Raw genomic sequence first — 27,226 nt, forward strand, 5'->3', positions numbered from 1 at the left:
ATGGGATTTCAAATGCGTGCGCTGCAACAGCTTGAACAATTGGTTCGGCAGTGAGTGACAGCCCTCAGTGCACATGTTCGAACGGGGTTTCCTCCCACAGTCCACAGACATGCACTGCTCGTACCTTACTGTGTGTGTGTAAATGTGGGTGTGAGTCAGTGACAGTTGATCATCTGTGATGGATCGGTGACTGATCCAGTCCTGCACTTGGTCAACAACATAGTAATTATTACTGTCTCGTGTGTAAACATCAAAGACATTTATTAGAGGCTCTCTGGCCTGTTTTCAGATTTTAATATCATCAAAGTCTGGAGAGAACTGGATCAGACCCCAGTTTGGCTCGGCGGTTATTCAAATTCAAATCTCGAGATCACTACATGTATTAATTCCCTTGAACACAATAAGAAAACGTAATCCATCACAATTGTGGGATTGTTTGGACATATTTTATGAGGCAGCTTTTGCTTGTGCTGACTGTCTCATCTTCTGATAATTCTCTCTTTCCAAGGATTTAACACATTTATTTAAAGCAAAAAGATCAGCCTGTTGAACGCGCAGCCTCGAATTCAACAAAGAGTAATTTACATATGTGAAGGCGTGCGACAATGTCTCGGAGATTGATTTATAATGCCAGATACATTTGAGTCTACTGTATCGAGGGTGATATCACTGTGAGCACTCATCTCAGTTACTGCGGCAGTGTGTCATCCATCTGGATTATGCAGTGTCAACCTGCATTGTCATTTGGATTGACACAAGTTCGCCTGTTTCATCTGTACGTCCCACTCAAAAAAGCCACCAGTGAATTAAGCCTTTGTTGAAATACTGAAACAAATGTTGGAGCAAATGTAGGTCTTAATAAAGCATGCCTCCCCCAATGCGTGCGCTTGACACAAGGTAAGTGCCAAAAAATCAACATCTACATGAAGTATCAGTGTATAAACTCCTGCTTATCACGCCTTAAAACACAATTATGTAATATTTTAACTTAAAAGTCCCAAAATCATTTTGATAGTATACCGACTTGTAATAGGGAAAATGGCTCCTCTGTCTTTTTGCGGCCATAATATGACCTTAATTTTTATTTATTTTTAATTTTTTTTACAACCATTAATTACACTGTGCAATCAGTATTGGCTTCAGAATGACAAGTAGAAGCAAAAAAGTGATCTATTACTAGTTTCGGGTGCTAACTAACTGCTAACTGTGGCTGCTGTTTGGTAGCCTTGTTTGTTTGGTTAGCCCTGGTTAGCGAGCGAGCAACGGAACCAGCTTCACCAGCCTCAACAGATATCATAGCAAATGGAAGGGACAGAAAAAGCACATTGACGGTGGAGCGAGAGTAAATCGCTTTCAGTTGCTGCTGGACTCATGACGAGCTGGGTCACTCCTGTTAGAGTAGCAGCTAATATTAGCTGGCTTGCCCCGCCTTGTGTTTGTTGAACTTGCTTGATGTTTGGCTGTATTAGCAAAATTTTTGACCCCTGGGCCACACATAGTGTAGCTCGTGTCAAGGACAAGATGCTCTCCAAAGGACCCCCCCAGCAGATTCTTTAAAGGGTTAGAGGGCACCTCGCCCCATTATGACCTAGTTTTATATCATGTGTAACACATGTACAGCTGTCCATATTTAAAACAGGGTCGTATAAGTGAATAGCAATATCATAGTAATAAAAATACTAAATCTTGGATAATGTTTAAAGTTACGCGGCTCTAATTCTTCTCAATCCACTAATGTATTGTTTTTAAATGAACTTTTCAGAGAGGCTCAACCCTGAGTTTACAGTGGTCTTATGTCCAGACTCAGTCAAACTTGTACCTTGTCCATTTTTAAGTAACTTGTTTAAGTAATCTTAATGTGCAGCCTATTTAAAGGGAGCCATGCTCACCAGTTAGGCATTTCTCACTCCGGATATTGTGACTTGCCAAACACAGAAAAGCCACAATGGCTCTGTTGTTTTCAAGTATCCCATGACAGTGCCATAGAGCCGGCATGCACAATACCATGACGGAGAAACTGGAGCATCTAAATGGAATCCAGCCATCGTTGCAGTTATTATTGTGGATTGTCAAAATTCTCCTCGATCTAGATGATTGCCTGTTATTAAACGTATTCTGAGTCATGTATGTGATCCCCAAACAGATCCCTGTCCAAAACGTATTTAGTGTTCCTGTCCCATCAGCACATTCGGAGGGAAACTGAACCAGCCTGATGTGTTTAGCACATGAAACCTGAAGATGTTCCCTCTGAGAGGATGTCCCCGGACCCCTACAGCAGTTACATCACTGCCTGTGGTCAATCAGCCCCTTGATGTGCTATAATCCCACCAATGGCTCTGAGTGTGAGGCCTTTTTTCATGTGTGCTTTTAATCCAGGGCCGGCTGGTTGTACACTATGCAGCCAAATGGTTCTCTTCTCCCAGCAGAGGTGCACCAAACCGCCCTCCATTCATCCCGACTCGCTGGCAGACTGGACCCTCCTATTTGTGCGCAGCTGGACCCTTTCATTATTTACACTTGAAATGATAATGACATCATGTGTGCACAGCTGCACTATTTGCATCCATGCGGCGTGCAGCTGGACTCACGTGACAAAATGGATGTGTGGAAGCCGTTCTTCCGACAATATTCACATGCTAACTACATCCAGACGTGGAGGTTTTCTGCTCGTGTGATCTAATAACAGGGCGACGCCGAATAGAAAATAGACGGGATGCTTTATAACGACAGTGCACAGGAGCGATAGATTAAATCAGAGCCAAGGAAAGTTTGCGGTCAGGACTTAAAAAATCAGTGAGGAATATAGACACATTACTGCCATTCACATTTCGCTTCCGTGCAGCTCCTCCTGGGTAAAAAAAACAAACAAAAAAACTGTGTGACAGGATTTTGTTTTCAGTGCCATGATGGGCTGAGGTTTCCCTGGTGGGGCCCCTCTCTTTGAGGCCGACTCTTTGATTCCCCACTGAGTAAAGTTTAAAAGGCTGGAGGCAGATGAATGCCACTACTTTGTCATTCTGTTCGCTGTGTGCAGGTGTGAGGAAGGTGATAGGATGATTGGCAAAAGGGGCTGAGAATAATAGAGAGACTTTATTTCATCGGAACAGGTTTAACAAACACAACTGCTACCAAGCAAGCACATACACTTACAATCATGTCAGTGATAGAACTGCTCATAAGGACCTATTATAGATAATACAAAAACCTGGCCCAAACATGTGAAGCCTAGAAGTCACAATGACACTGAATACTGGTTGCTGCTTGTCTCCTGTCGGATCCCGCTCCGCTCACACAGCACTGAGTCAGATGTGACTGAAACATTGACATGCACGGCTATGGGATGGCATCTTGTGTGGGGGTCTCCCCCGCAGTGGTACTTTGGCTGATGCTCTTCACAGTTTGAACATCACGTGTTTCATGATCTTCTCGTGACAAAACTCGTTGGCGTAGAATGCGTTCAGGGGCATTTAAACTCTTCTTGGAACAATGGGGTCAACACTTTGCAGTCACTGCCGGCCACTGGCAACCATTCAGCACAGCAAATGTAGCCTAATACTGTTTAGAGACATTCCTCCTCTAGATTATGAAATGTCTATTTACATCAACGTGACGTGTTTGGCTTGTTTGTTATTCCCGGCAGAAGACATACTCGGTGTAGCTTGTCCATATTTTGTCCTCGTTGGGATCGTTGCTGGTGTAGGCGCAGGTGCCCGTGGAGCTGCAGGCCACCATGTGGAAGCCCGCCTCTGTCAGCTTGTCAAAAGCCTGCTCTAGAAAATTATACTTGAGATAGTACCGGGACGTGTATCTCTCCGGTGGCCTGTCCGGGTCTCTGCTCTCGTTCAGCGTGTCTCCGAACACTTCTTTGGCGAGAGACGTCTTCCCGCAGACCGTGATGCGCGCCACTCTCCTGAATTTGGCGTCGGTCTGGATGTCTCTGCCGATGGTGTACGAGCCGCGGTATCCCACCGTGATGTAGCCCGACTTTCTGGAGTCCAGTGACGGGGAGCGCACGGCCCCGCTGACCGACATGGTGCGTAAAGTCTCCACGACGCCGGAGGAGCCGCACTGCAGCGCGCCTTCCTCCGTGTCGCTCTGGCTGATCTCCTCGCTGATGGAGTTGTCCTTACTCACGCGGGGGCTGAGGCGTTTGGCGAGGTCCCGCAGCTGGAAAAAGTCCGCCTCCCTCTGCAGTCGACTCTTCTCGGGGAAGTAGTCCGGCAGCACCAAGTTCAGGTCCCGGAGATAGTCGAGGATGTAGCGGAACAAGAAGCCGTCCCTGTCCAAGAAGAAGCGCCCCTTGCTGTCCCTCGCCAACTCCTTGGGTGACTTCTTGCTGAACATGTTCCACAGCAGCGAGTCCGGGACGGCGATGAGAGTTTTGTGTCTGGTCACATACACCTGGCCGCCGACGTTCAGCTCGATGATCTCTGAAAACGGGGAGCAGGAGTCGCCGCCGCAGTTGGACCCTCCGCGCTCTGTGTCGGCCAGTGCCATCTTCCTCCGAGAGCCGCTGCACTGGTGTGGGATCAGTGTGAGCACTGAGCAGCCAAGTGGCAGCGGCTTGTTTATGAAGCCTGGACTCACCACGTGCGTGAGTGCGCGTGTGTGATGGGAGGGGGGGGGCTGACTGCCAAATTGACATTCAACTATAACATGAGTCTGATGCCTAAAACACACTGTCCCTGTACAGCTCTCTCTCTCTCTCGCTATGTGTGTGTGTGTGTGTGTGTGTGTGTGTGTGTGTGTGTGTGTTGAGAGAAAGGGAGAGCAAATCCATATGTTCTCCTCCAGCATCACTTATAGCAGGCACCCACGTTCGATTATGTGTCATTTTCTTTTTTTTCTTTCTTCTTTTTTTTTCTCACGTCTGTCAGCAGTATAAATGTAGCCCACCCCCTGATGATTATTTAATTAATCAAGTGTGATTATATATATATATATATATATATAGAAAGAGAGAGAGAGAGAGAGAGATTTGTTTTTTTACATAGCCCATGGGGAGACACACACACACACACATACACACACACCAGAAAACATCCAGCTGGACAGAGTGACTATTTGAATCAGGAAATGGTTGGAAAATATGGAAAGAGTGACACCCATTGCAACTGTGATGGAAATGCAGCCATCTACCACACACTCTGTCTGTCTGTCTCACTCACACACACACACACACACACACACAGAGAGAGAGAGAGAGAGAGAGAGAGAGAGAGAGAGAGAGAGAGAGAGAGAGAGAGAGTCTTAACTCTGACAGAGCCCTTTGAAGAAGTGAGGCCCGGCAACAAAGGCTCTCTCTTTAAATCAAACTGGTGCTCACAGTTAGTTTGAGGTACAAAGGGAGAGATGGAGTGCTTCTGCTTTGTACTCCTGCATGACATCCATTCCCTGAGCTAACTAACCAACTAACTAATAGGGAAATTTGACCAACTCCACACATTAAAGTATCTTTACAGGTCTTGCGAAGTACTGCAGCATATGTGGTTAAAAGCCGTATAAAGTATTCAGTGGCTTCAGAGGAAGCTGCATGTGATATGCATCTAAATCCGAATTGCCTCCAGTGATCCATCAAATGCGTGTCCACACAATGTTGTGGATATGAATGATACACACGCACTCAGATTTAACATACACACAACAATGCCTCATCTCTAGTGCCTTCTAAATCACTGTGCGTCCAGGGAGGTCATGTGCATCTGCAGTATGTGGCTTATTACTGTACTTTGATGTAATCTGTATAACATGTCATTGACAACAGTAAACACTTCTGATGATGTTTGTCACATGTGGACTTTACATCATAAACAATGAGCTGACAGCCTTGCACGCACCTGGACCTATCTATACTGATCTATGATACTGATCAATCTGCCTTCAGAGAGGAAGACTTTTTTTACATTATTTCTGAGAGGGCTGGTTGCGGCTTGTTGTGGATCAAGTGTTGTAGAGGGATGACAGGAAGTGCGGGGGTGACACATCACAAAGGTCCCCGGTCAGACTTGAAGCTGTGACCAAACACAACAAAACTAATAAGGTTTAATATATCATGTGTAACGTATCTGCATTAAAATGTCTTAAACAACTAGATCTTTGTTATATTTATTTTTTGTTCTTACGTTATTCTGAACATTTCAAACAGTCTACAAACTCAGAGAAATCTTAAATGTTAGTTGAGGTCATGGGGAGCTTCATTTAGACTCTAACGTCTTGGGGAAACATGAGATGTACGTCAAAGAGTGAGGAGGGAAGTTGGGAAACAGTACTAACGTGAAGCCAAAACCAAAGGTGAATTCAACTACAAAACATTAACACTCTGTGAACATTTCTGCCTGAGTAATGTAGACAGACCTTCATTTTCTCATGGTGGCTGTTTCACAATGAGCACAGGAACTCCCATGATCAAATCACACTTTTGCCTTGTGCTTTGTTTTGATTGAGAGGTCACCGTGCAGCACAGATTACATATGCGTGACTTCAGAAAAAACAGTGATTGTAAATATGGTTGATAAATAAAATGATTGATGCATGAAAAAAATAACAAAAAAAACATTTAGATCACTGGAGAGGAGGCGTCATGACAAATATCTATTGAGGCTTCAGAGCAAATAAAAAATCGGAAAAAGCAAAACACTTTTTATTTCTTCATCTGGATTCTCGGAAGGCTTGTACTTTTTAATAAGTGGGGTTCTCCTCTGGTTGCCGGGGATTGCTTGTATTGCTTGTATTGATTATCTCAACTAAATCAAACAATAAAAACTGTGATTTGATTAAAAAAATATACAAATATTTGTGCTAAGGAGGAAACCAGAAAGCCACATAGGATTGTAAGTGAGCGTGATGCTGGCAGTCAGTCAGCTGTTGCCACATCTGTCAGAGTTTTTCGGGGGCGTCTGTCATTAAAGGTCGGTAACCTTGTGCATGAGAGTGTTGTTCCTCTTCTCGGTGTACAAACTTACTAACCTGCGGCGGCCGACGGTCACGAGTGAGTTGTTTGAGACTTGTGTCATCCTGTTCAAAACTTCCAATGGGAAGGAGCAGAATTTCCATCGTCTGTCATCTAAAAAAAAAAAAGCGGTTGTGAAAGAAAGAAAGCAGATAATTGCTTTGTCTGAGTCAGTGATTTGACCCTAATACCATTATATAACACACATGCTCACAGTCCCACAGGCTTAAAATGACCAACAAAAACACAGCAAGGGTTCACTGTGATGCTTTTGATCTTTTAATTCTGTGGTTTCCCTTATATCACGCCGGGCCTATATTCTTTTTTTGATAACTTTTTCTGTCTCAAAGAGAACCATCGCAGGTTGTTTTATAATTCTTTAATACACAATGGTGCATCTGCTACTCAAACTCAAACATGTGCAATTAAAACACTGTATAAATGAGAGATTTTGCAGATTTGCCAGTATGAACAAAAGAGGGAAAAGCGAAAGATGAAGTCCAGTCATTGTGAAACTTATGACTTCTCATTACGGTGTTTTGTTGCCACAATGGAAATTTGGAATAAAGGCCTGGAGATGGTGAAATGCCCTATAAAAAGGCTCCTGAACTCCAATGTTTTGCCACTTGAAGACACTGCTGAGCTCCGACGATGCTACGCAAGGTAGTGCTGTTTTCTTTTCGTACTTGAACACGATTTAATTTCAGTATATTAGATTACATTTCAATGCCTTTCGGAGAGTATTTTTGTGTTTAAAGTCAAATCCCCAATAACCCTTTAACTCCTCAGCCTGGTTATATAGGCCTGCTGTCTCTGTCGTTTTAGACTGACTGGCCCTGTTTCACCTTTCCAGGGTATTACAGAGAGCTTTGGAGCTGCTATCCATGGCCTCCGCAGCACTCAGCTGACAGATGGTGTGATTAACAGGAGCAAAAGGATGATGCTGGACAACCTGGGTGTTGGTCTGTTAGGAACCAGGACAGCTGTCTTCAACAAGGTTCTCACGTACAGCCAGGTAATGTAGAATCCTGGACTGGAGTGGTGGAATATACTCTGTATATATTTTTTTATTAGTGTTGATTTGTGGTCATCACCACATCTAGATTTCTTTGGCCTCATCAGAAGTAGTCTGTGCTGATCTGAAATTAAAGTATGTAGCTACTAATAGAATAAGTATGACCCACTATTGTGCATTTCTTTTGGTTAATATCAGTGTTTACATTATTAGCCTGCTTCCTGTAATAAGCCAATTAGTTGATACAATCTCTCTCATGCTGCTATTTGATCATAATTGCGTTTGTGATAATTGGCTTACGTTCGTAATGAGGTGCACACTTATCCTCATACTGATGTGTCTGATTCCAGATGTTTGCGTCAGAGGAGAGGAGCAGTGTTTGGGGTAAATCAGAGATAACTCTTCCTCCTCCTTACGCTGCATTCGTCAATGGCGTTGCGGTAAGCTTGGGTCACAAAATGCATCATATTACATCGAAACCATAAAGACAACAGGCAGCTGGTTGGACCTCTGATTATCTGTTCTGACACATTGTTTGGCAACAGGTTCACTCCATGGATTTCGACGACACTTGGCACCCCGCGACCCATCCCTCGGGAGCCGTGATGCCGGCCCTGCTGGCCCTGGCCGAGTCACTGCCCAGCCAGCCCTCTGGACTGGACCTGCTGCTGGCCTTCAACGTTGGCATCGAGGTGCAGGGCAGACTCATGAGGTTCTCCAGAGAGGCCTACAACATCCCTGAAAGGTGAGATATGTGAACCAGCATCAGACTGTGCTGGATTATGTGCACATTTTGTGTCCAATTGTAAATTAATGTAGTCTGGAAATGTTTGAGTGTTAAAGGGCTGTTTCACCCAAATCGCAAAATGTGAAACACCTTCCTCTCGTGGTACCCAGCCATGCAGATAGTCTTTTATTTTATCTGAGCTTTTAGAGGTGGAGTGAGTCAATGGATCCATTTAAAGGTATAATATGTAACATTTCCACATTGAAATGTCCACAAATGACTAGACGGAAGGATCCCATTATCAAAATTAGTTCGGAATATTTTAGTGTGTAACTTTGTTCTGTGACACAACTCAAATTGTATTTTGTGTTTTGTGAATGTTCCTGGTTCCCAAAAATTATGCGACACATTTATTTGACTTTTATTGCTTATCCACGCACATGCATTTATGCGCCCATATCCAAATATCCCTTGACTAATTTTGAGCGGGGTACTTTAGCTTTTGTTATTGCTTTCGCTGAGAGCTGCAAAAATTACATACTGTGCCTTTAATGAATTCATCCGGCACCATCTCTTTCAAGAGTATGTCTCCATTCTGACTTTCCACTGTCAACTGTTTCTTCAATAGGAAGTGGTTCTGTTAAAAAAAAAAATACTCACATCATGGTTTGTAGATGATACCGAAAAAGACAAGCTGGTGTTTCTCAGGTTTTTCTAATGTAATTTTTGTTATGCTGCGTGCACTTCAAGCTATGCAAGTAGAAATGGAAAGATAAATGTCTCAAAATCCTGATAGAAAATATGAAGAGCTTCAAGTCGTTGTTATTCTCAATTAACCTGAAATAATGCCCATCACAAGTTCTGTCAGACCCAAGGTGACGTCCTCAAACTGCTTGTTTTGTTGTCTAAACCCAACACTATTCAGTCTATTATCATGTAAGCCAAAGAAAAAGAAAATCACACTCACATTTGGCCAGTAAAGGTTTTGCATTTATTTATAATATGACATATTTAATGTGTAATAATTTCGGCTCTTTCATAGCACCTTAAACAATCTGCTATTAAACTCCAGTAGATACTAATGTTTTTGGTCATCTTTCCTCCTCTTTCCTGACACTCTCAGATTCCACCCTCCCAGTGTTGTTGGTGTGATGGGCAGTGCTGCAGCCTCAGCTAAGCTCCTGGCTCTGTCTCCTGCACAGTGTAGTCATGCTCTGGCTATCGCAGCCTCCTCGGCTGGAGCTCCTTTGGCCAACGCTGCCACACAAACTAAACCTCTCCATATTGGAAATGCTGCTCGGAGAGGCCTGGAGGCCGCTCAGCTGGCTCAGATGGGCTTGGAGGGGAATCCGGCCATTCTGGATTTGGACAGTGGGCTTGGGGTTTACTATAAGGACTACAGTCCTTCAGCGATGGCAGATTTAGCTCCTGGTGACTTTAAATGGATTCTGGAGGATCAGGATGTGGCCTTCAAACGCATCCCTGCTCATCTGGGGATGCACTGGGTTGTGGATGCAGCGCTGGCAGCCCGCACAAAGCTCGAAAATACAGTCGGGGACTTTGACCTGAGCCAGATCAGACAGGTCACGCTTCGTGTGCCTCCATCCAAGTACGTTGACTGCCCCTCGCCTGCCACAGAGCACCAAGCCAGGCACTCGTTCCAGTTCAACGCCTGCTCTGCCCTGCTGGACAACAAAGTGACAGTGTCATCCTACGCTGAGGCTCAGATTAACAGGCCTGCTCTGAAGGAGCTCCTGTCAAAAGTCAGGGTGGAGACCCCTGAAGTTAACACGCCCAGCTTTGACAAGATGTACTGTGAGGTGGAGGTGGAAACACAGGGGCAGCGCTTTATGGCCAGATGTGATACCTTTTATGGCCACTGGAGGAAGCCACTGAGTCAGAAGGACCTGGTGGAGAAGTTCAGTGTGAATGCCTCCTCAGTGCTGTGCACAGAGGGAGTGGAGGGTGTGATCGATGTGATAGGAAACATCGAGAGAGTGAGAGAAAGTTCCATCTTGAGTTCATATCTGAGAATGACGAGTAGCGAACACAAGCAGTTTTACAGCTCAAGGATGTTGTGATTATACAGTGTGTGATGAAGCCAAAGGACAGAGTGTGTCTATCTGTGGCTATCTGTGTGTTCATCTGTATGAAGCCATTTCATGTTTTAAACTTTCACAAGAATTAAATATCACAATATAAATATTTTATACTCAAAATAAAGTGGACTGAAACAGTGAACTTTTACTTTTTATTGCACTTTTTCGTACAATACCATACCTGCTGTTGTTATTCTAAAATGTGATCAACATTGCCACTGATCCACTGCATCAGATTATATTCCAGTGAGATTGTGCTAAGCGGATATAAATGCTAAATAAATCAAACCATATGGTGCACATTTCTAGTACAAACGTGTATATCTGGAAGTGCTTTCGATCAGTCACCGTCACATCATTTAGTTCAGCTGGCAGCTACGGTCGAGCTCACTGAAGCGCCAGCCCTTCGTTCTTTTCTTTCCGTTTCCACCATCCTTTGAGCGTCAGCGGAATCAAGCGAGCTTCAGCACGTCCTTCACCATCGCTCCGATTCCGTCGAATATCTCGTGCATCGGAGCCTTGCACATGAAGGCCGAGGTGGTGACCAGCTTGTTCTTCTCGTCCACGTGGCTCTCGGCGACGCTCTTACTCACGTGCTTGCAGCCCAGCTGTTTGATGGCGTCTGCGGTGCCGGTAGTCTCGGGGTACCTGAGAGGAAAAGGAAAAAAAGAGGCACCACGTAATGTTTCGCTGCTTGAAGAGATTTGTTACATACACAAAAAGTAGAGAGTAGTGACATTAATAATTCATTGTAAATGAAAGATGATAAACCATAGATATGTGAAAATCTCAATCGGAATTTTAAGTCTGACTACACAATATAATTTTTAGCTTTTTTAGACTTCTTGGCCTTGTCATCTTAACAATTGCACTTTGCACTATGCTAGTAGTGGCTAATGTAGCCTGGAGCCCTTAGACTCAATCAGAGACGAGGTACAGCTACGCAGAATTTTTTCATTTTCAAACTGGTAGTCCTCAGACCCAACTGATACAGACTCAAATGACATCACTTGCTGCAATTCCTCAGATTTTGTTCAGCTCCAAAAGGCTTTCCACAACTGCTTTTACAAACGCAGAAGTACTCCGAAAGACCTGTAAACTCAAATCTGTAGCACTCAGTTTGACTCACTTGTCGTCCTTCTCGATGCCGACAGTGACCTCACAGCCGGGAAACACCTTGGCAGCCAGAACAGGTGAGATGCAGCAGAGGCCGATGGGTTTACCCTCGCCGTGGAACGCCTGCATGGCGGCCTTAACCTCGTCGTTAACAGAGCAGTCCTTCCCCTGCACTGCCCACGTAGAGAGGTTCTTCGCTGCCCCAAAACCGCCTACAAGACAAACAAAATAAGATGAATTTATTCAGTGATTACATGGACAAAGTGTAAGTTTGATAATGACATTTAAGTTGTTCAAGCACTTCGAGGGGGATCAAGGAGACACATATTTTGGTCAGGACCCTCAGTGGTTAAAAGGCCACGGTGCTTCTGAGTCCCAACCTGGGAATATAACAGCGTCGTGGTCTTTGACACTGAGTTTAGACAGATCCTGAATGTTTCCACGGGCCAGTCGAGCACTTTCCACCAGCACGTTTCTCTTCTCCTCAGACGGCTCGCCTTTCAGGTGGTTCACCACGTGCATCTGGTCGATGTTGGGGGCAAACATGTTCACCTGCAGACGATTAGGAGGAAGGTGAGGACTCATTTCATCACACACAGGCGCACAAATAAAAACACCAGACAGCCATACGGACAGCAACTTGCGTTTGAACATCTTTTGTTGATGAAACGGCCGTCGTGAGATCCTGAAATCCAACATGACTTTACCTTATTGTTTGTTTTTGTCAGAGCAACATTTCATTACCCAAAGATTCAATTACCAGTTTTATGAAACTGGATGAAGTGTTCCTGTTTCTTATTGGACAGCTGTAACCAGAGAATGTTTACATACATTTATTTACTTGATAAAAAAAAAAATGACAGAAATAATCACCAACATCATTTTTAGTTAGTCCATTTAAATGTGGTTATATTGCAAAGTTGCAGTCTTTTCAAAAGAGACTTCAAATTTAGTTTGGCTGGAAAGTTTCTTTGCTCAGCTGTGGCAGAGGGACTGTAACACATGAGGGAATTTCATACTGAAACCTCTCTGCTGGATTTGTCTCACTCAGACTGCTGAAGCTGCTGTTACCTTAAGCTAAATTGAAGTTGATTTCAACTAACAAGGACTGTGGATTGTTGAAATGCAGGTAACTCATCCTTTAGTTTAAAGGGTTCTACACACGTTCACAATGTGTGTGACTTAACTGATCAAAATCAGAGTCAAACAATGCGGAAGGAAGTTCTCAAGTGAACTTATACGTACTCATACTTAACTTATAACACAGTTGCATCCTACAGTTTTATCTGTGGGTGTATCTCTCTCACACACCCCTACACACGCGCGCGCGCACACACACACACTGAACGCAGCACCTGTAGACCAAAGCTGTGTGCGGACTTACACTCGCACCTCCTCTGCTCAGGTGGATCAGAACAGCGGAGGCCTCGTGGATCTCAGTGCCGTCATAAACTCCGCAGCCCGCCAGCACCACAGCCACGCGCTTCCCCCCCATGTGTGTGGAGTAGTAGCCGGGCCTGAGTGTCTGGAGGGTCCTGAAAGTCAGCAGACTGCGTCCGCTGTGCTGCAGCAGGGTGAGCATGGTGGACTGTCAGTGGGGAGGACGTCGTCTTCTTCTTCTTCTGCGTCAGCGGCGCTTTGTTTCAGGCTCCTCGGTGCCTCAGCGCCATCTTGTGTGTAAAGCTGAGCACTGCGGCCTGTTGACGGCCCTAACTAGAGTCTAACTAGACTCTGTAGGACTCTAGTCCTAACATACATATTACATATTAAGTAAGATATAAGTCAGCTGTGACTTCACACATTACAGGTGAATTTGATTTGTAAACAACAATTAAATTGGTTTAAATTCTTTAAATTTCAGTTACAATTTATATTCTTAAATCTGTTAAATACGTTATCCATCTATTTAGCAAATGTTGTATTTAAAATAAAATAAATAAGGTCCTTATCATGTCTAATAATATAATTATATACTTATTTACTATTATATACTTACTTAAGTAAATTAATACGAGCATTTAATATTGTATAACATACAAACATAAGACAATTAAATATTCATATTTTTCATTAAAAAAAATTAAATTTAATCTGATTTGATTTTTCTTTCTTTCTTCTTTTTTAATTTATATATTTAGTCATTAATTTAATCTAATTTTGTCACGGTTTATCCTCGAGCATCGAAGCCCAAAAGTGACAAATACATATATGAAGTACATAAATAAATAAATGGATGAATAAATGAAAATAAAATAAATAAATACAGGTAAGAGAGACGATAAAAATACAATTAATTAATATGAAAAATTGGATAGAAAAGAAAGGATATTTCTTCCTGTAATTGTTGATTCCCTTGTGTATTTATTATCTTTATCTTTTTAAATCGATGTATTTATGTACTCGTTTGTTAACCATCATGTACACAATATAATTTATGATTTACTTAACTATGTACTTATTTCCTTAGTAGGTTCGATGTCACTTTCACGAGTAAGTCCCGTCATGTGATCTCGTCTGGTCAACAAAAAACACGTGACCAGTAATGAGGAAGTGAGTGCAGCGACGGAAGGCTGATGGGAGTGTGTCTGTCTCTGTACCGTCTGCTGCTCTGTCGTCTGTGTCTGAGGCTCCAGCATGACTCACAGGGAGGCTGCTCTGCGCTTAAACCTGCTCCTGTTTCTTCACGTCGTGGCTCAGGTCTGGAGTTATGGACCGCAGCAGTGGCCCGTTCCCTACAGGTACGAAGACAAGACAGTAACACAACTTGTCTCCATGCTGAGTCTGCTCTGTGACTTTAAGTCATGTGAGAAGACTGCAGGCGACTCTCTCCTGAGAAGTTTCCAGTCTTAAAACGTTTTTTATTATGTTTAATTCTGCTCTTTGTTTCCCTCCAAATCATCAAAGTGTTACAGATGCTTCAACTTCCCTGAACTGTTAATCAGACACAATCTGCGTCACTTTACCAGCAGAGGAGGATCTTTAGCTAATCTGAACACAGTTTACTAAGTTAAGGCCGGTGCGTTCACATGACTCAGGGAACTTCGCAAATCTACTTTTCTAGTTATCTAGTTATGAATTTCATACAAGTGTTTTGTACAACACCAGGGAAGAACTACGATCACAGCTGTAGGTATTGATTATGACCTTTGATGAAATGACAGTCATGATTGATTGTCACAAGGCAGTCTTTACTAAAGGCAGACACATCACATGACACAACCATACACATTTCCTGATCTACAAAATAAACACACACACACACACTCTTGTGGGTGTGTGTGTGTGGGGGGGGATTCCTGCACCCCCCACAGTCTGTTCATGAGCAAAAAAATGTTTATGATCAATATTTGTGAAACCAAAGGATCAAATGTTTTATTAGTCTGATCTGTAATTTAAAACATTTAAAAAAACACTATGCTGGGACTGTTTAAATTAATATGGACAAATTCTTGCCATTTTCAGATTCACAAACCCCTTTACATGTTTTCTTTCTATTCTAAGACCTCATTGGACATGGTCTAGACTGTCAGTGCACTAAAGCCGGTCATATCTGAACTGAACAGGACCCCTGTGACTTAATGCAGGTTAACCTTGTAACAAAAAAGTGGCTGCAGTGGTATGAACTGTCCCCGGTGCTGTCTGCACCCCTCATGTCACCCGCAGGCGGTTCGATCGTCGCCCTGACGTGGACTCTTACTGTGAAGCTCTCTACCCGTTCTGTCCCACTGGAGACCGAGACGGACGGATTCCCTACCTGAGAGACAGCGACGTCATCTCGGTTTATCGGCTGCAAACACCAGTGTGGGAATTCAAGTATGGAGATTTGATGGGGAAATTTGTAAGTACATTTATCTCCTAATGCAGTCAGGCCGCCAAAGTGATTTACTGTCAAAAATGAACTACATAAACGAAAGAAAAACAGCAAATCCTCACATTTAGGAAGCAGGACGTATTTCCTTGAATAATGATGGAAAGGTTCATCGATCATCAAAATACTTGCCTGTGAATTTGCCTCTCTATTGGACAGCTCTTTTAATCAATCAAAACGTGTTGCTGATAATTCTCTCTATGTGACATGTCAGGGTGACAGCTGCCAGACTGCAGAAATGTTTAAAAAGGAAGAGTTAACTCTGTTGATAGATATATAATCTCTCAACCCACACAATATTAGCTTTGTGTGGGTTGAACTTCAGGATAAAATGACAAAAATATAAAAAATATTTGGACTGTTTTGTTGAAAAACATTGTTACTGTTAAGTTTATGTTAAATGGGTTTAAAAAATACTCACTTATAATTTCGTCTTGTGTTTACTATAGTTTTCCTCACTTCAAATTATTGGATCAATCTTCAAAACTCTAAATGTGCTCTTTAAGGAGTAAACCAGCCATCTTTAGCACAGAGAGTCTTTGTGTTTTATTATTTTGAGATTAAGATGACGATACTGCTTTGCTGCTGCAGATGGTTAAACAGGTTGTATCTGACAAACATGTGATTTAAATATAGTAAGGCTGTTAATACGGAAGTGCAACTTGCGCCTGTATTCATAGAGTCACAGCTGTACAGCCCTCTGCATGTCCACATACTCTGAGGCTGCGGTTACAGGATTTCTTAGATTATACCACCTGGTCCCGGTGTTTTTTTTTTTTTTTTACATGTTTCCCAGCTCCAGTACACCTGATGAAGTAAATATCATGTCTGTGTTTGGTTCACAGCACATCATGCACGACGCCGTCGGGTTCAGCAGTTCAGAGACGGGCGCCAACTACACCATGGAGTGGTATGAGCTGTTTCAGCTGGGCAACTGCACCTTCCCTCACCTCAGGCCTGAGCAGTACGCACCTTTCTGGTGCAACCAGGGGGCTGCTTGCTTCTTCGAGGGCATCGATGACTTACACTGGTCACAGAATGGCACCTTGGAGAAACTTGGAGAGATCACAGGTAAGACTTTTACAGGTACAGCAAGGTATTTTTACTCATAGAGGTCAACAAAGTATAAATACAGTACGGGTGGATTTGTTTTGGAACCTGTGCTCTGTCATCTTGTTTTGTGATATTACAGATGGGAAGTGTTTCCTGTGCCGCACATCCCGTTGTTGTCCTTAAACTACTAAAAACACATCAATGAGCTGCACTCGACTATTTTTAATCGACTCTTTGTCTCCACACAGCAGTGTTGTGGTTTGTTCAATCCCAGCCAGAAAAAAACATTTCCACCCTCCCTTTGTTGGATTTCCACTGGCAATTTCTGGCACTGAATTGTTTTTCTTTCTTTCTCCAGGGAACCAGTTTAATGACATGGCCCAGTGGGTCCAGGACGACAACAAGACTGGGATCTACTACGAGACGTGGACAGTCCGCTCTGACCCCAGCCCTAACGCCACAGTGTGGTTCGAGTCTTACGACTGCTCCCAGTTTGTCCACCGCACATACAGGAAGCTGACGGAGCTGGGAGCCAAACTGTCCAGCAGAACTCAAACGAACTACACCAAGATCTACCTGTTCAGCGGCGAGCCCACCTACCTGGGCAACGACAGCGCCATATTTGGACAGCCCGCCCTGAAGAATCTGGCAACGGACATCCGTAAATTTTACCACCCGTTCAGACCGCACCAGTCATTTAAAGACTTTGCCTTCAGCCTGCTGGAGGCGTACAAACAGGTGGTGCTGGACAAGAGCTTCTACCTCTACTACAACTTTGAGTACTGGCATCTGCCGATGAAGCCTCCGTACATACAGATCACATATGAAGAGGTGCCTTTGCCCTAACAGCAAACTTTCATTACAGTGTTTTCATCCAGGCCTGCACATATTTTTTTTTCATTAATAATCACTCTCTATTGTTTTGTTTTCCTCAAAGGAAAGAGATTAAATGATTGTCCAAAAGCCAAAGAAAAAAAACATAAATAAAATAATTATTTTAAAAAAATGTAAAAAGCAGTGAATCTTCATGTTCTGAATGTTTGGATGATAAAATAATCGATTTATCACAGTTATTATCAGGGGCAGAATTTCCTTCTATACCCTGGAAACAGCAGCTGAGAACACACCCATCACAAGGTCCATTTAGTACCGATTCTGGAGCTTTCAGTCACATCACATGGTCTTCATAAGCAGATAGTTTGCTCTGTGTGGACTTCTTGTAAACAAAGTTCTGTTTACATGTCGCGTTCCTCACCAAAATGCTCTGTGCTCATCCTTGAGGCATGTCAAACGTATTAAATGCATTCCCTGCCTTATTAAACACTTAGGATGCTATCTTTAAAGATATTTCCAACTGTGCATTGTTTACATCTGTGTTTTTTAACTCGTAGTCTTCTCCCCTGCCTTTTGTTGGTGAATTTCTGCATTTGACCCTCAGATTTTATTACTAAATGGACAAGAGGTCATTTGGGTGCTCATATATCTTTTTGTTGACAAGGGATGTGATCAATCAGAGTCTATATCCATCAGATAGCATCAGATAGGGTGATTGGATGAATTAGTCACAAGTAAATTGATTAAATAAATATGAAAGTGGTCTTACACGACGATTATTGTAAATCACACGAGGAGCTCACATCAGCAGCTGATCTAACTGAGGGTCATTTCCAAGCTCCATGTTTCTCTACAGTAATCCAGTGATCCAATAGTTTTTCAACAAGATCAGTTTTCCATAAAATGCCTTCCAGCACTTTAATTCTCCGAGAGTTAGCTTTCCAGAGTTTGGGTTCTCAACAGGTCCACTCTTTGTCCAAGTCCGAGACATCATGTCTGCAGCCCTCAAATGACCTCTGCTGAGTCGTCATTCTATCTCTTTGACATTTACTCACGCTCGTGCTGTGTGTGTTAGTGGGAAAGTCGCAGAAAATGTTCAGTTCTACTCATACTTGCGAAACAGATTTTCATTTTTTCTATACATGTATTTTTTTTTTTTTTTTTCAGCGATTTGTTTCCAACTGTTTGCTGTCGGTTTGTTATAGTTGAGCTGCTGTGTAGCAACATGGAAACCATTAGGCTGGATTCTGTTTACTTACAGTCTGAGTCATAATTACACTGACTCAGCATTACTCATTCTAATACAACAAACCTGTCTGTGAGATTAAGCACACAAATGAGACAGACAGAGTGTCGGGAGGGATTAAATAGGCCAACGAATGATATCAGTTGACCAACTTTGTTGTCGACCTGTGGAATGTGATCGTCTGGTCCCTCTATGGATTGTCAGAACTGACGGTGTCATTTCGATGGGACCATAATGATAAATCGGTCAGCATGGTCACACTAACACAATAAGTGCACATGCTGTTTGTCATGTGGAAAGTCAAGTTTTGGGCAGATCCCTGAGTCAGATGAGAGAGTTCAGGCTGAAAACATGCACCTTTGAAAACCTATGGCCTTTACCTTTTAATAAATTCATTATTCAACCAAATTGTGTATGTTTTTTGTCATAAAGTAGTTTGTGTTCCACTCAGTTTATCACAGATGAAAGTCTCTGGAAGTCGAGACCGCCATGGTTTACATCTTATTTTGAAGTCGATGTAAACTTGACCACGACAGTAGGTATCACAAAATACAGTGCAAAGAAATGACCAACATCAGGTCCAGCCCTAATGTTTTGAATTCAGGCTTACATAATTGACTTCAAGTGTTCACACAAATGACTGTGGTGTTTGGAAAATAATGAAAGATGCAAAGGGTACATTCACAAATTTTTATTACCGGTATAAGATCACAAGTCTAAAACAATAATCTTCATTTCAAGACAGGTGACCAGTAAAGCAAAGTAGACAAAGCATTTGCCATACAGAAGCAAAACTAAAGGACAGTATTGTCACCACCAGTTAACTCCTAATAAAACTTACTGGAGGACTCTCTGGACAAAAAGGGTTAAAACAGCTGCAATTCAGTGAAACAATCATCAAATCATCCAGCTGAATCTTCCAATAAAAGACAACAGGAACATGATTAAAACCAGTATTGAGACACAACCTTCACTTTAGAGCTGCGGCCACGGCAACCGTTTAATGCACTGCAAAAAATCATGAAAAAATAATCAGGAGATATGTTACTGTACCACTGAGATGCTAATGTACATGAGCACAGACTACCAGCACAGGACTCTACTGCAGTGATAAGAGACCGAGACCAAGACCATCGATAGACCACGTTAGTTCAGTCCAATCAGAAGAAGCGCTTGCACTTCCTGCAGTGTGACAGTTTAAGTCTACATGAAATGTCTCAATACAACATGAATAAAAGGATTCAGGTCCGAGTTATCTACAGGTCCTGTTGGCATGCAAGGTTGTCCGAAAGTTTTTCCACCAACGATAACTTGTTAAAAGAGATATTTTGTCAATTTATGTCTTAAACACAGTTATAAATGTTGTAATGACTTCAGTCAAAAGGTCTGATCATGATTTTGCTTAAAAAATAATTCTAAAATAATTAAATAAAAAACGAATTATTTAGCAAACCTTAAAATACGTTTCTGCATATTTTTGCAATCTATCTTGTCCTGGCTTGTGAAAGTTGATCCCAGCGTCTTCTGAAGTTTACTTTCACATCAGATTTTTTTTCCCCCTAAAATTCGAGGAGCTGTAGTACAACTTCGTTATGTTCTTTGTTTTTGGTTAAAAATACTTAGTAAAATCTATCCTGTGCATTGATTAATGATTGGAGTAGTGGACTGAAAACTTTTGGACCCCCCTGCACGCAACAAACCCATAGTGATCGAGGTGGAAGCGTCAAAACCAAAGACCCTTATCTTGCTGCTGGTCGGCTTGCTGGTTATAGTGATTGCTTCTTTTGCATAACTGAAAAACACAAATTCATTACAAAAGCAGTATCCATATCAATAAATTACACAGCTCATCTTCTTTAGTCACTACAGTATGAAAAAGATCCATCTAGTAAAGGATAACTCGCACTTTGGTTGTACAAAAGATACGAGCCGCCGGTTAAGGAAACTTCAAACCCTGACAGAGGGCGAAATAAAGAAATAAGTACATTTCTATTCATAATAATCAAACACACAGCGTTTTATATACAGATGCATTTGACTTCCTTCTTAAAGGAAAAACGTTTGTTTCACTCGTCTGACTTGCCAAATCTCTCTCGGCTGACATGAATGGATGTGATGAACAGGAGGGCGAGTGGTTTCTGCAAAGATGTGTTTGTAATGACAAGATGAATATTGCTTCCTTTCCTGTTTATGTACGATGTGGTGACACAATACAGAGCAAACGAGGGCTAATAGGAGGGCAGATATTCATGATTGGGTTTAGAGCTTGAACAGGCAAAAAGCAGAAGATACAAATGAAACCTATTTAGAAAATATAATTTATTGCACCTGAGGTGCATTGTAAGCCAACAGCCGCAGAGACTGGCCTATAGATTTATTATTAAGCATTCTGATCAGGAAGGTTGGATACTTTGCAATATCTTCCTCCAAATTCAGATATTTCTGTGCACTATATATATATTTACAAAGTTATTTCTCTTTTTTTAAATCAGTAATTATAGCTTTATTACTTCAATATACTGTCCTCAGTATCTGATTCAACAGAGCAGAGAAGTATTATAAAGATTGTTTCCTTGCTTTCATGAGGGCAGAAGAACAAAGTTCATCCTGACCGTCATTTGGTTTTCATCTAAGGTGCTAAGGATCTGTGACTGTACACAAACCTTTTTTTTATACAAAAAGACAGAGATATTACATTGTAAAGCCAATTGATGCATGATGCAGGAAAGAAACATATCTGCACGACTTGGAGAAAATAAAAATCTATGACGTTAATCAACACTGTACAAGTTCACATCACAAAGATAGAGACCTATATACACATTTGTGGTTCTCTCCTGGCGAACTTCGAACATTTCTCACAATAACGATTTATGTTTTTGATACTTGACTGAGCTCTTGCGAGCAGAAGAAGCGACATGACGTCAGCTCTACTGCTGCTCTTTGTGTTTAAATTAGTTTAAAATTAGGTGGAGGACCCAGCCACTCTCCTGTTAAAACTGAAGTGAATCTCCCCCCCTCTGACTATACCTGACAAAACATCTTCTGTCACATACTAAATACAAATAACATTGCAGCGGTTTGGAAACTTCCAATGTCTTATTTTGTTACAGAGTGCAGAGCTGCTATCTCAAACTGGATTGAAGTAGGCCAAGTGGTAGTGTAACAACATGCAACTGTGCATCTAATCGTCCCAAATTACTCCACAATGTTAAAAAGCATTTAAACACACACTCGCATCTGCATACGTGTATACACACAAACATACACACAATCGCGCACACGCCTCTCATCATAATATAGATTATCATTACCAGGCTACAATGTCTGTATAACTCTATAAGCAGTTATAAAAACATCGCTTTTCAGTCAAATATTTCCACCTGCGCTGGTCTGTGAGCCGATTGTTAAATATATGAAGATGCAGGCGAGTTCAATCTCAGGATTAGGCAAAGCGGGAATCCACAGTCCAGTTTGAAGACAACAGGCAGAGATTTCTGTGGTGTTTGCATGACATGTTAACATTGTGTAGCAGGTGTGTCAGGCGCCACATTACATCCCTGCTCTGCAATGCACACAGGAGTTCAGCAAGTTTATGCCCCCCCATGTTGGCACCACACACTCAACTACAGCTGAGCTTTTAAAGGCTTTTCGAAGCAAACAAGGTGGCCATGAAAGTTCCACGCATCAAACTTGACAGACTGAACTCCATGTGCGCCCTTTGGCTTCACTTTACCAGGTCGGCATCATGTCCGGGAACCAGACTCGGCCCAGGTGCTTTGAAACCTCCCAGTGGATCTCATCCAGGCTGTATTTGTGATCTGGGATCAGAACCTCCTCCATGATGGACAGCTGGGAGAGCCTCCGGCCACACATCTTGACAAACTCCACAAATGCGCTACAGGAAACCTCGCACTCGCCCAGGCCGATGGCTGACAGCTGGTTGCAGTGCTTTGCGATGCGGATCAGCTCCTCGTCCAGAGGACGCAGGCCGTTGGCACAGACCACCAGCTCCACCAGACGAGGGCAGTGGAGGCCAACTCGGCCCAACACCTCCTTACTGACAGAGCGACCAAAGTAGAGGTGTGTGACGGGGATCTCGTCATTAAAGAAAGGGCCAAACTCGTCCTCATAGAGGAAGAAGTACATAACCAGGTTGAATTTGGGTGAGTGTCGCACCATGGCATCCCAGCTGCTCTTCTTGATGGTGTGGAAGTGCTGGCCAGGGTTCTCGCTCACCACATCGATCCGCAGGTGTTCCAGGTGGACGTGTTTCTCAGAGGAGAGGGCCAGCAGGAGTTCATCACTCAGGAGGTGGTAGTTCAGTGCTAGCTCTCTCAGCCCGTGACACTGGTCTGCCACACACAGGATCCCTGCAAACATGGACAGATTTCTTTTTTAAAATCCAACTAATCATAAAATCCAGTCCTTTATTTTCTAAAAACGATTCAAAAATCCGGAAAACACGAAAACCCACAGGGGAAAACAAGATTGCTCCTAAGAAACTGAAAGTCAACTGTAATTGCCAGAAAAGTTGCAGCTGAATCATTATCGTAGCTAGCGGTTGATACAGTTCCAGGAAAGTGCATGCAAGAAAAGAGAAACAGGAAAATCACATAACAGTTCATCACGCAATGTCTGGCAGTCCACTACATAAATGACAACACTGTATGAGGGCAGACAAGAAAATTACGCTCCAAATAAGCCAGTGAAGGGAAAAACTTACTGCCATTTGACTGAAAAGGCAGAAATAGGCATGGCTTGAAAATATTTTGTTTTGAATATTACCCCACAACCACAATCGAAAATAAAAGAAAAAAAACATGACAAGGCTGCTTCCTCTTTGCTTAAACACTGAACACGATCTAGAGTCTTTCCACACATTGTACCTGCTGGGGAGACGTGAGGGCAGCTGCTCATCTTCAGCAGCTTCAGGGTGTCACTGTTATTGGCCACCAGCACCTTCAGAGATGGATCATCCACTGGCGTGTCATCAATCTTCAGTGAAGACAATGATTTGGAGTTGACGAACACTACAGTCAGAGCTGAGATGAAATGAGACTGTGGAAGGACAAAGATGATACAATGAATTAAAATGTGTTCACAAGACCTTCTGAAGTGGCTACCAGGATGGCAGGTTTCATCTTTAAATGTCCATAGCTTAATTTATATATGGAATGGTAAATCAAAGTTATGTAATACACCAACACTGCACTTTTAACTGAGAGCTGTTTGTAACACACATTTTGAATTTTTTTAATTTTATTTAGAACTCATAAAGTACTTGCTGGATTCTTCTATAGGTTAAGTGAGAAACAGCCGGTGCAACTCTTTCACTGTCTCCTCTCTGTTGTGACGGATGATATCTCTTAAGAATGTGAAGGTTCTGCAGGTTTCTGATGAACTTCTTAACTGGCGATAGCTTCCTCTGGCAGTTTGATTTTTAAGACTTCATAGAAAGAATCTCAGGTTGTGACATAATTTCCCTGTGGTGATTTAATGTGGCTCAACAACGCCATTGCAGCCATTTTGCCTTTTTGTTTTTGCTTTCTACACTGTAAGGGGAACATCGGGAAAATGTTTCACCTTAGTACACACTACACTACAGTTGTGGTGAACTCAGATAATTAGCAGGCCAGTCTGCGTTTTCCACTAAGGGTCTGCCAGTGTTTCCAGTCTGGAGTTCCAGAGTGAGTGAGGTGGAGGCTACCTGACCCTCTAGTATGATACTGAGCTAAATTCTAATGCAGTCGTACGACACTTTGTGCTTTGATTCTGTGAGGAATATTGAGTAGCGGAGAGGGAGAATCCTCCTGCATTTTGAACAGCACTTCTGCAGTGTCGGGTCCCTTCAGCCTGGCAGCTTCTGGACATTTTTCCTTTTGTTTACGCGCTTTGGCGTTGAACATGGCGGGATGTAACGTCATGAGCGGTTGTAGTGGTTTCTTGCTATCGCCTGTGTTCTACATGTTAATAGCTAGGTATTTCTGTGGTATGTCATCCTATCTCAGACTGCAGACAGAGAGACAAAATAACATCCTGTGCCCTTCGGAGGCCGGGAAAGTAATAACATCCTTGGCTATCCATGTGAACAAAGACTTCTGCTTTTCAGTCCCATTCTCAGATGTGAAGAGAATTAAAAAACTATGCTATTAATTTAACCAATTATTAACACGCTTAGCCACAGATTCAAGGAATAAACTGTGCAAAGGCATTAGCAACATGTTATAAAATTAAATAGATCCCAATTTCCTTGTAAATCTGAAGAACAGGATGCTATAAAGACCCAGAGCCCTCAGGTTCATGTTAATTATACCTTTGGAACCTCCATGAAGCTGGGCCTGGCGGTAGAGATGAGCCCCAAGGTCTTCAGCGAGCAATTCACCAACTGTGAAAGAATGTCACATGCTGCCTCTGCAGACTCTGTACTACTGTCCACCTGGCAAGTACAAACAAAGACTGGATGTCATTTGAGGAACACAAAACAACATTTTTAAACCAGATGGTGTTAAGCATTTTTTGACAGAGACAAAACAGCTTTTCCTGCCCTACCTTGAAGCTGACATACTGAAGGTGGTTGGAGTGCCTCTTTATGATCTGTTTGATGAGGTCTGGATGTGTGGCTTTCAGGTAAGAGCTGGCCGGTTGGTTAAGCTCAAACTCAAAGCACCGCCACAGCTCTGGCATGTGGAAAGCCTGGTTCCACCCGCGGCACACCTGAGAGGCATAAGCCCGATCCAGCAGTGGAAGGTACTGGAAGATGTGTAGCAGGAGTTCCTGAGGCAGTCGTGCCCAGTCACTGTCTAGGAACTCGCTGGCCACTCCTGCCTCAGAGTCCTCCGTGTTCTGCGTCCGCACCTTCTTGCAAACTTCTGGTGAGCTGTTGCCGGGGGAGCTGTCGCCTCCCTCCTCTCCTCCCTTCATCCGCTTCATCCTGAGAAAAAGAGATGTTAAATTAAGCATCAAAATGATCTGACTTGTGATATATGGCTTTTAATGATGTGAAAACAGATGTGAACAGTCGCTTTGCTATGGTTTGCCTGCTCTAATCACCATTACCCCCTTAATCTATTCCACCTTTCATGAATAGATACCGTAATGGTTGCTGAGGGGTTTTTCAAGACTTTATTTCACAAAATGACCGACTATTCAAACAAACCTTATGTCTTTTTATAATTGAGTCCATACTTTCGCTTTTAATCTGACTGTGTGGAGCTCTGTGTGTGCCATTGCTGCATTTTAATTGTATATACTGCAGTACTGTATCAACTGTACAACAAAACTTAGGTGATTGGTTATTTAGTTTTTGTAATCATTTTCCTTGTGTGTGTACGTATCTCTCTCTCTCTGATGGTTAGGCGTATACATTTTAAAAGACAAAAGAAGGAATAGTCAATATGCGTAATTCCTTACTCTCACTAAAAAACAGTTATTAAATTACACTATATGTTCAAACTCGCCATGGAATCGTGTCTGTTATTTGATATGACGCTAACTTACATCAGCCGAGGCCAAACTTTTTCATTAATACATTGGTATTAAACGCAGGGCAAGTCACGTAATTCATTATTAATTATTTGACACTGCAACTTGTCTCGCACCAATAACAATCTGGTAACACTAAATGACCAAGAAACTACTTACATTTGCTCGATCAGTTAGCTAACGCTGTGACAGCGTTACTTAAGGTAAGCGTTAGCTTAGCTAGCGAGGTTTCACGTTAAAATGAACACGAGCGTGCCTGAAATCCTAGCTATCATGCAAACTAGAAGTAGAAATTTGTTGATATTTAAGACTTTATTTACAGATTGACCCAAAGCTAATTTAATACTCTGATATCTGCTAGTCTGACAACCACACAGCTAGCCGGTTTGGCCACCCACCGTACCTTGTTGTTTACACTCCGCTAGCTAACTAGCTGTTAGCAGGAAAATCCGACAACTGATATGACACTTCAGCCCGGGCCCACGCTGGTAAAGATCATTCGCACCAACCAAATAATACGCATCGGAGAACAATAACCAAGCCGTCTGACGATAGAGAAGATATGGGAGAGGTTTTCAATGAAGAAACAGCCAGAGTCTGGTACCTTCGCTCGGCTGACCCAATTCTTTCGCGGGAGTTGCTGCCCCCCTAAACCTGAAATGGCGAAGTGTTGTTGTGACAGCAGAGGTGCACCATGGGAAATGCAATGCGAAATGGCTGTTGGTAAAGATCGTCCGTGAGAGAAGATGCCTCACTCTACAGTCAAAAACCTGAATACACATCACTTGGCTGATTAGCCGAATTATCTCTGAGTCAGTTTGCTTTTGACCTTTT

General features: G+C 42.7%; 5 protein-coding genes across 6 annotated transcripts; 2 read left to right on the top strand and 3 right to left on the bottom strand.

Annotated features, from left to right (window-relative positions):
* Positions 1 to 3,071: 3,071 nt before the first annotated feature.
* kctd12.1 (potassium channel tetramerisation domain containing 12.1) lies at positions 3,072 to 4,626 on the bottom strand. The gene has a single exon (XM_030429063.1). The coding sequence runs from the start codon at positions 4,495 to 4,497 to the stop codon at positions 3,628 to 3,630; it is 870 nt and encodes a 289-aa protein (XP_030284923.1). The 5' UTR covers positions 4,498 to 4,626; the 3' UTR covers positions 3,072 to 3,627.
* A 2,956-nt stretch (positions 4,627 to 7,582) lies between these two features.
* Positions 7,583 to 10,932, top strand: acod1 (aconitate decarboxylase 1). The gene is made up of 5 exons (XM_030429061.1): positions 7,583 to 7,612; positions 7,803 to 7,964; positions 8,315 to 8,404; positions 8,510 to 8,709; positions 9,815 to 10,932. The coding sequence occupies exons 1-5, from the start codon at positions 7,601 to 7,603 to the stop codon at positions 10,770 to 10,772; spliced, it is 1,422 nt and encodes a 473-aa protein (XP_030284921.1). The 5' UTR covers positions 7,583 to 7,600; the 3' UTR covers positions 10,773 to 10,932.
* On the bottom strand, positions 10,929 to 13,528 carry LOC115588452 (glutamine amidotransferase-like class 1 domain-containing protein 3A, mitochondrial). The gene is made up of 4 exons (XM_030429064.1): positions 13,291 to 13,528; positions 12,287 to 12,458; positions 11,920 to 12,118; positions 10,929 to 11,438 (listed from the first exon to the last, which is right to left on the bottom strand). The coding sequence occupies exons 1-4, from the start codon at positions 13,486 to 13,488 to the stop codon at positions 11,243 to 11,245; spliced, it is 765 nt and encodes a 254-aa protein (XP_030284924.1). The 5' UTR covers positions 13,489 to 13,528; the 3' UTR covers positions 10,929 to 11,242.
* An 899-nt stretch (positions 13,529 to 14,427) lies between these two features.
* Positions 14,428 to 19,315, top strand: cln5 (CLN5 lysosomal BMP synthase). Its single transcript, XM_030429540.1, has 4 exons — positions 14,428 to 14,644; positions 15,570 to 15,744; positions 16,620 to 16,845; positions 17,186 to 19,315. Exons 1-4 carry the CDS (start codon positions 14,541 to 14,543, stop codon positions 17,671 to 17,673), a joined length of 993 nt encoding a protein of 330 aa, XP_030285400.1. The 5' UTR covers positions 14,428 to 14,540; the 3' UTR covers positions 17,674 to 19,315.
* A 268-nt stretch (positions 19,316 to 19,583) lies between these two features.
* On the bottom strand, positions 19,584 to 27,086 carry fbxl3a (F-box and leucine-rich repeat protein 3a). Of its 2 annotated transcripts, none has more exons than XM_030428516.1 (5): positions 26,997 to 27,086; positions 25,460 to 25,841; positions 25,224 to 25,346; positions 23,797 to 23,968; positions 19,584 to 23,280 (listed from the first exon to the last, which is right to left on the bottom strand). In XM_030428516.1, the coding sequence occupies exons 2-5, from the start codon at positions 25,838 to 25,840 to the stop codon at positions 22,640 to 22,642; spliced, it is 1,317 nt and encodes a 438-aa protein (XP_030284376.1). In that variant the 5' UTR covers position 25,841; positions 26,997 to 27,086; the 3' UTR covers positions 19,584 to 22,639. The 2 variants fall into 2 exon arrangements, with proteins under 2 accessions (XP_030284376.1, XP_030284375.1); XM_030428515.1 differs by having other exon boundaries at positions 26,796 to 27,080.
* Positions 27,087 to 27,226: the final 140 nt, after the last annotated feature.

The sequence above is a fragment of the Sparus aurata genome, chromosome 9 (genome assembly GCF_900880675.1).
Source record: "Sparus aurata chromosome 9, fSpaAur1.1, whole genome shotgun sequence".
Lineage (NCBI taxonomy): Eukaryota > Metazoa > Chordata > Actinopteri > Spariformes > Sparidae > Sparus > Sparus aurata.

What these genes read in the sequence shown, in the direction of transcription:
- kctd12.1 (XM_030429063.1), bottom strand. Translation starts at nt 4,497, where the DNA reads ATGGCACTGGCCGACACAGAGCGCGGAGGGTCCAACTGCGGCGGCGAC.
- acod1 (XM_030429061.1), top strand. An exon ending in AGGTTCTCACGTACAGCCAG is followed by an intron (nt 7,965 to 8,314) that starts GTAATGTAGAAT and finishes GTCTGATTCCAG; the next exon opens with ATGTTTGCGTCAGAGGAGAG. An exon ending in GCCTACAACATCCCTGAAAG is followed by an intron (nt 8,710 to 9,814) that starts GTGAGATATGTG and finishes TGACACTCTCAG; the next exon opens with ATTCCACCCTCCCAGTGTTG.
- LOC115588452 (XM_030429064.1), bottom strand. Translation starts at nt 13,488, where the DNA reads ATGCTCACCCTGCTGCAGCACAGCGGACGCAGTCTGCTGACTTTCAGG. An exon ending in TGAGCAGAGGAGGTGCGAGT is followed by an intron (nt 12,459 to 13,290) that starts GTAAGTCCGCAC and finishes AATCGTCTGCAG; the next exon opens with GTGAACATGTTTGCCCCCAA. An exon ending in GGCATCGAGAAGGACGACAA is followed by an intron (nt 11,439 to 11,919) that starts GTGAGTCAAACT and finishes TTTTCCTCTCAG; the next exon opens with GTACCCCGAGACTACCGGCA.
- cln5 (XM_030429540.1), top strand. Translation starts at nt 14,541, where the DNA reads ATGACTCACAGGGAGGCTGCTCTGCGCTTAAACCTGCTCCTGTTTCTT. An exon ending in CAGTGGCCCGTTCCCTACAG is followed by an intron (nt 14,645 to 15,569) that starts GTACGAAGACAA and finishes TGTCACCCGCAG; the next exon opens with GCGGTTCGATCGTCGCCCTG. An exon ending in GAAACTTGGAGAGATCACAG is followed by an intron (nt 16,846 to 17,185) that starts GTAAGACTTTTA and finishes TTCTTTCTCCAG; the next exon opens with GGAACCAGTTTAATGACATG.
- fbxl3a (XM_030428516.1), bottom strand. Translation starts at nt 25,840, where the DNA reads ATGAAGCGGATGAAGGGAGGAGAGGAGGGAGGCGACAGCTCCCCCGGC. An exon ending in GCTTCATGGAGGTTCCAAAG is followed by an intron (nt 23,969 to 25,223) that starts GTATAATTAACA and finishes GTCCTTCCACAG; the next exon opens with TCTCATTTCATCTCAGCTCT. An exon ending in CCCTCACGTCTCCCCAGCAG is followed by an intron (nt 23,281 to 23,796) that starts GTACAATGTGTG and finishes CCATGTTTGCAG; the next exon opens with GGATCCTGTGTGTGGCAGAC.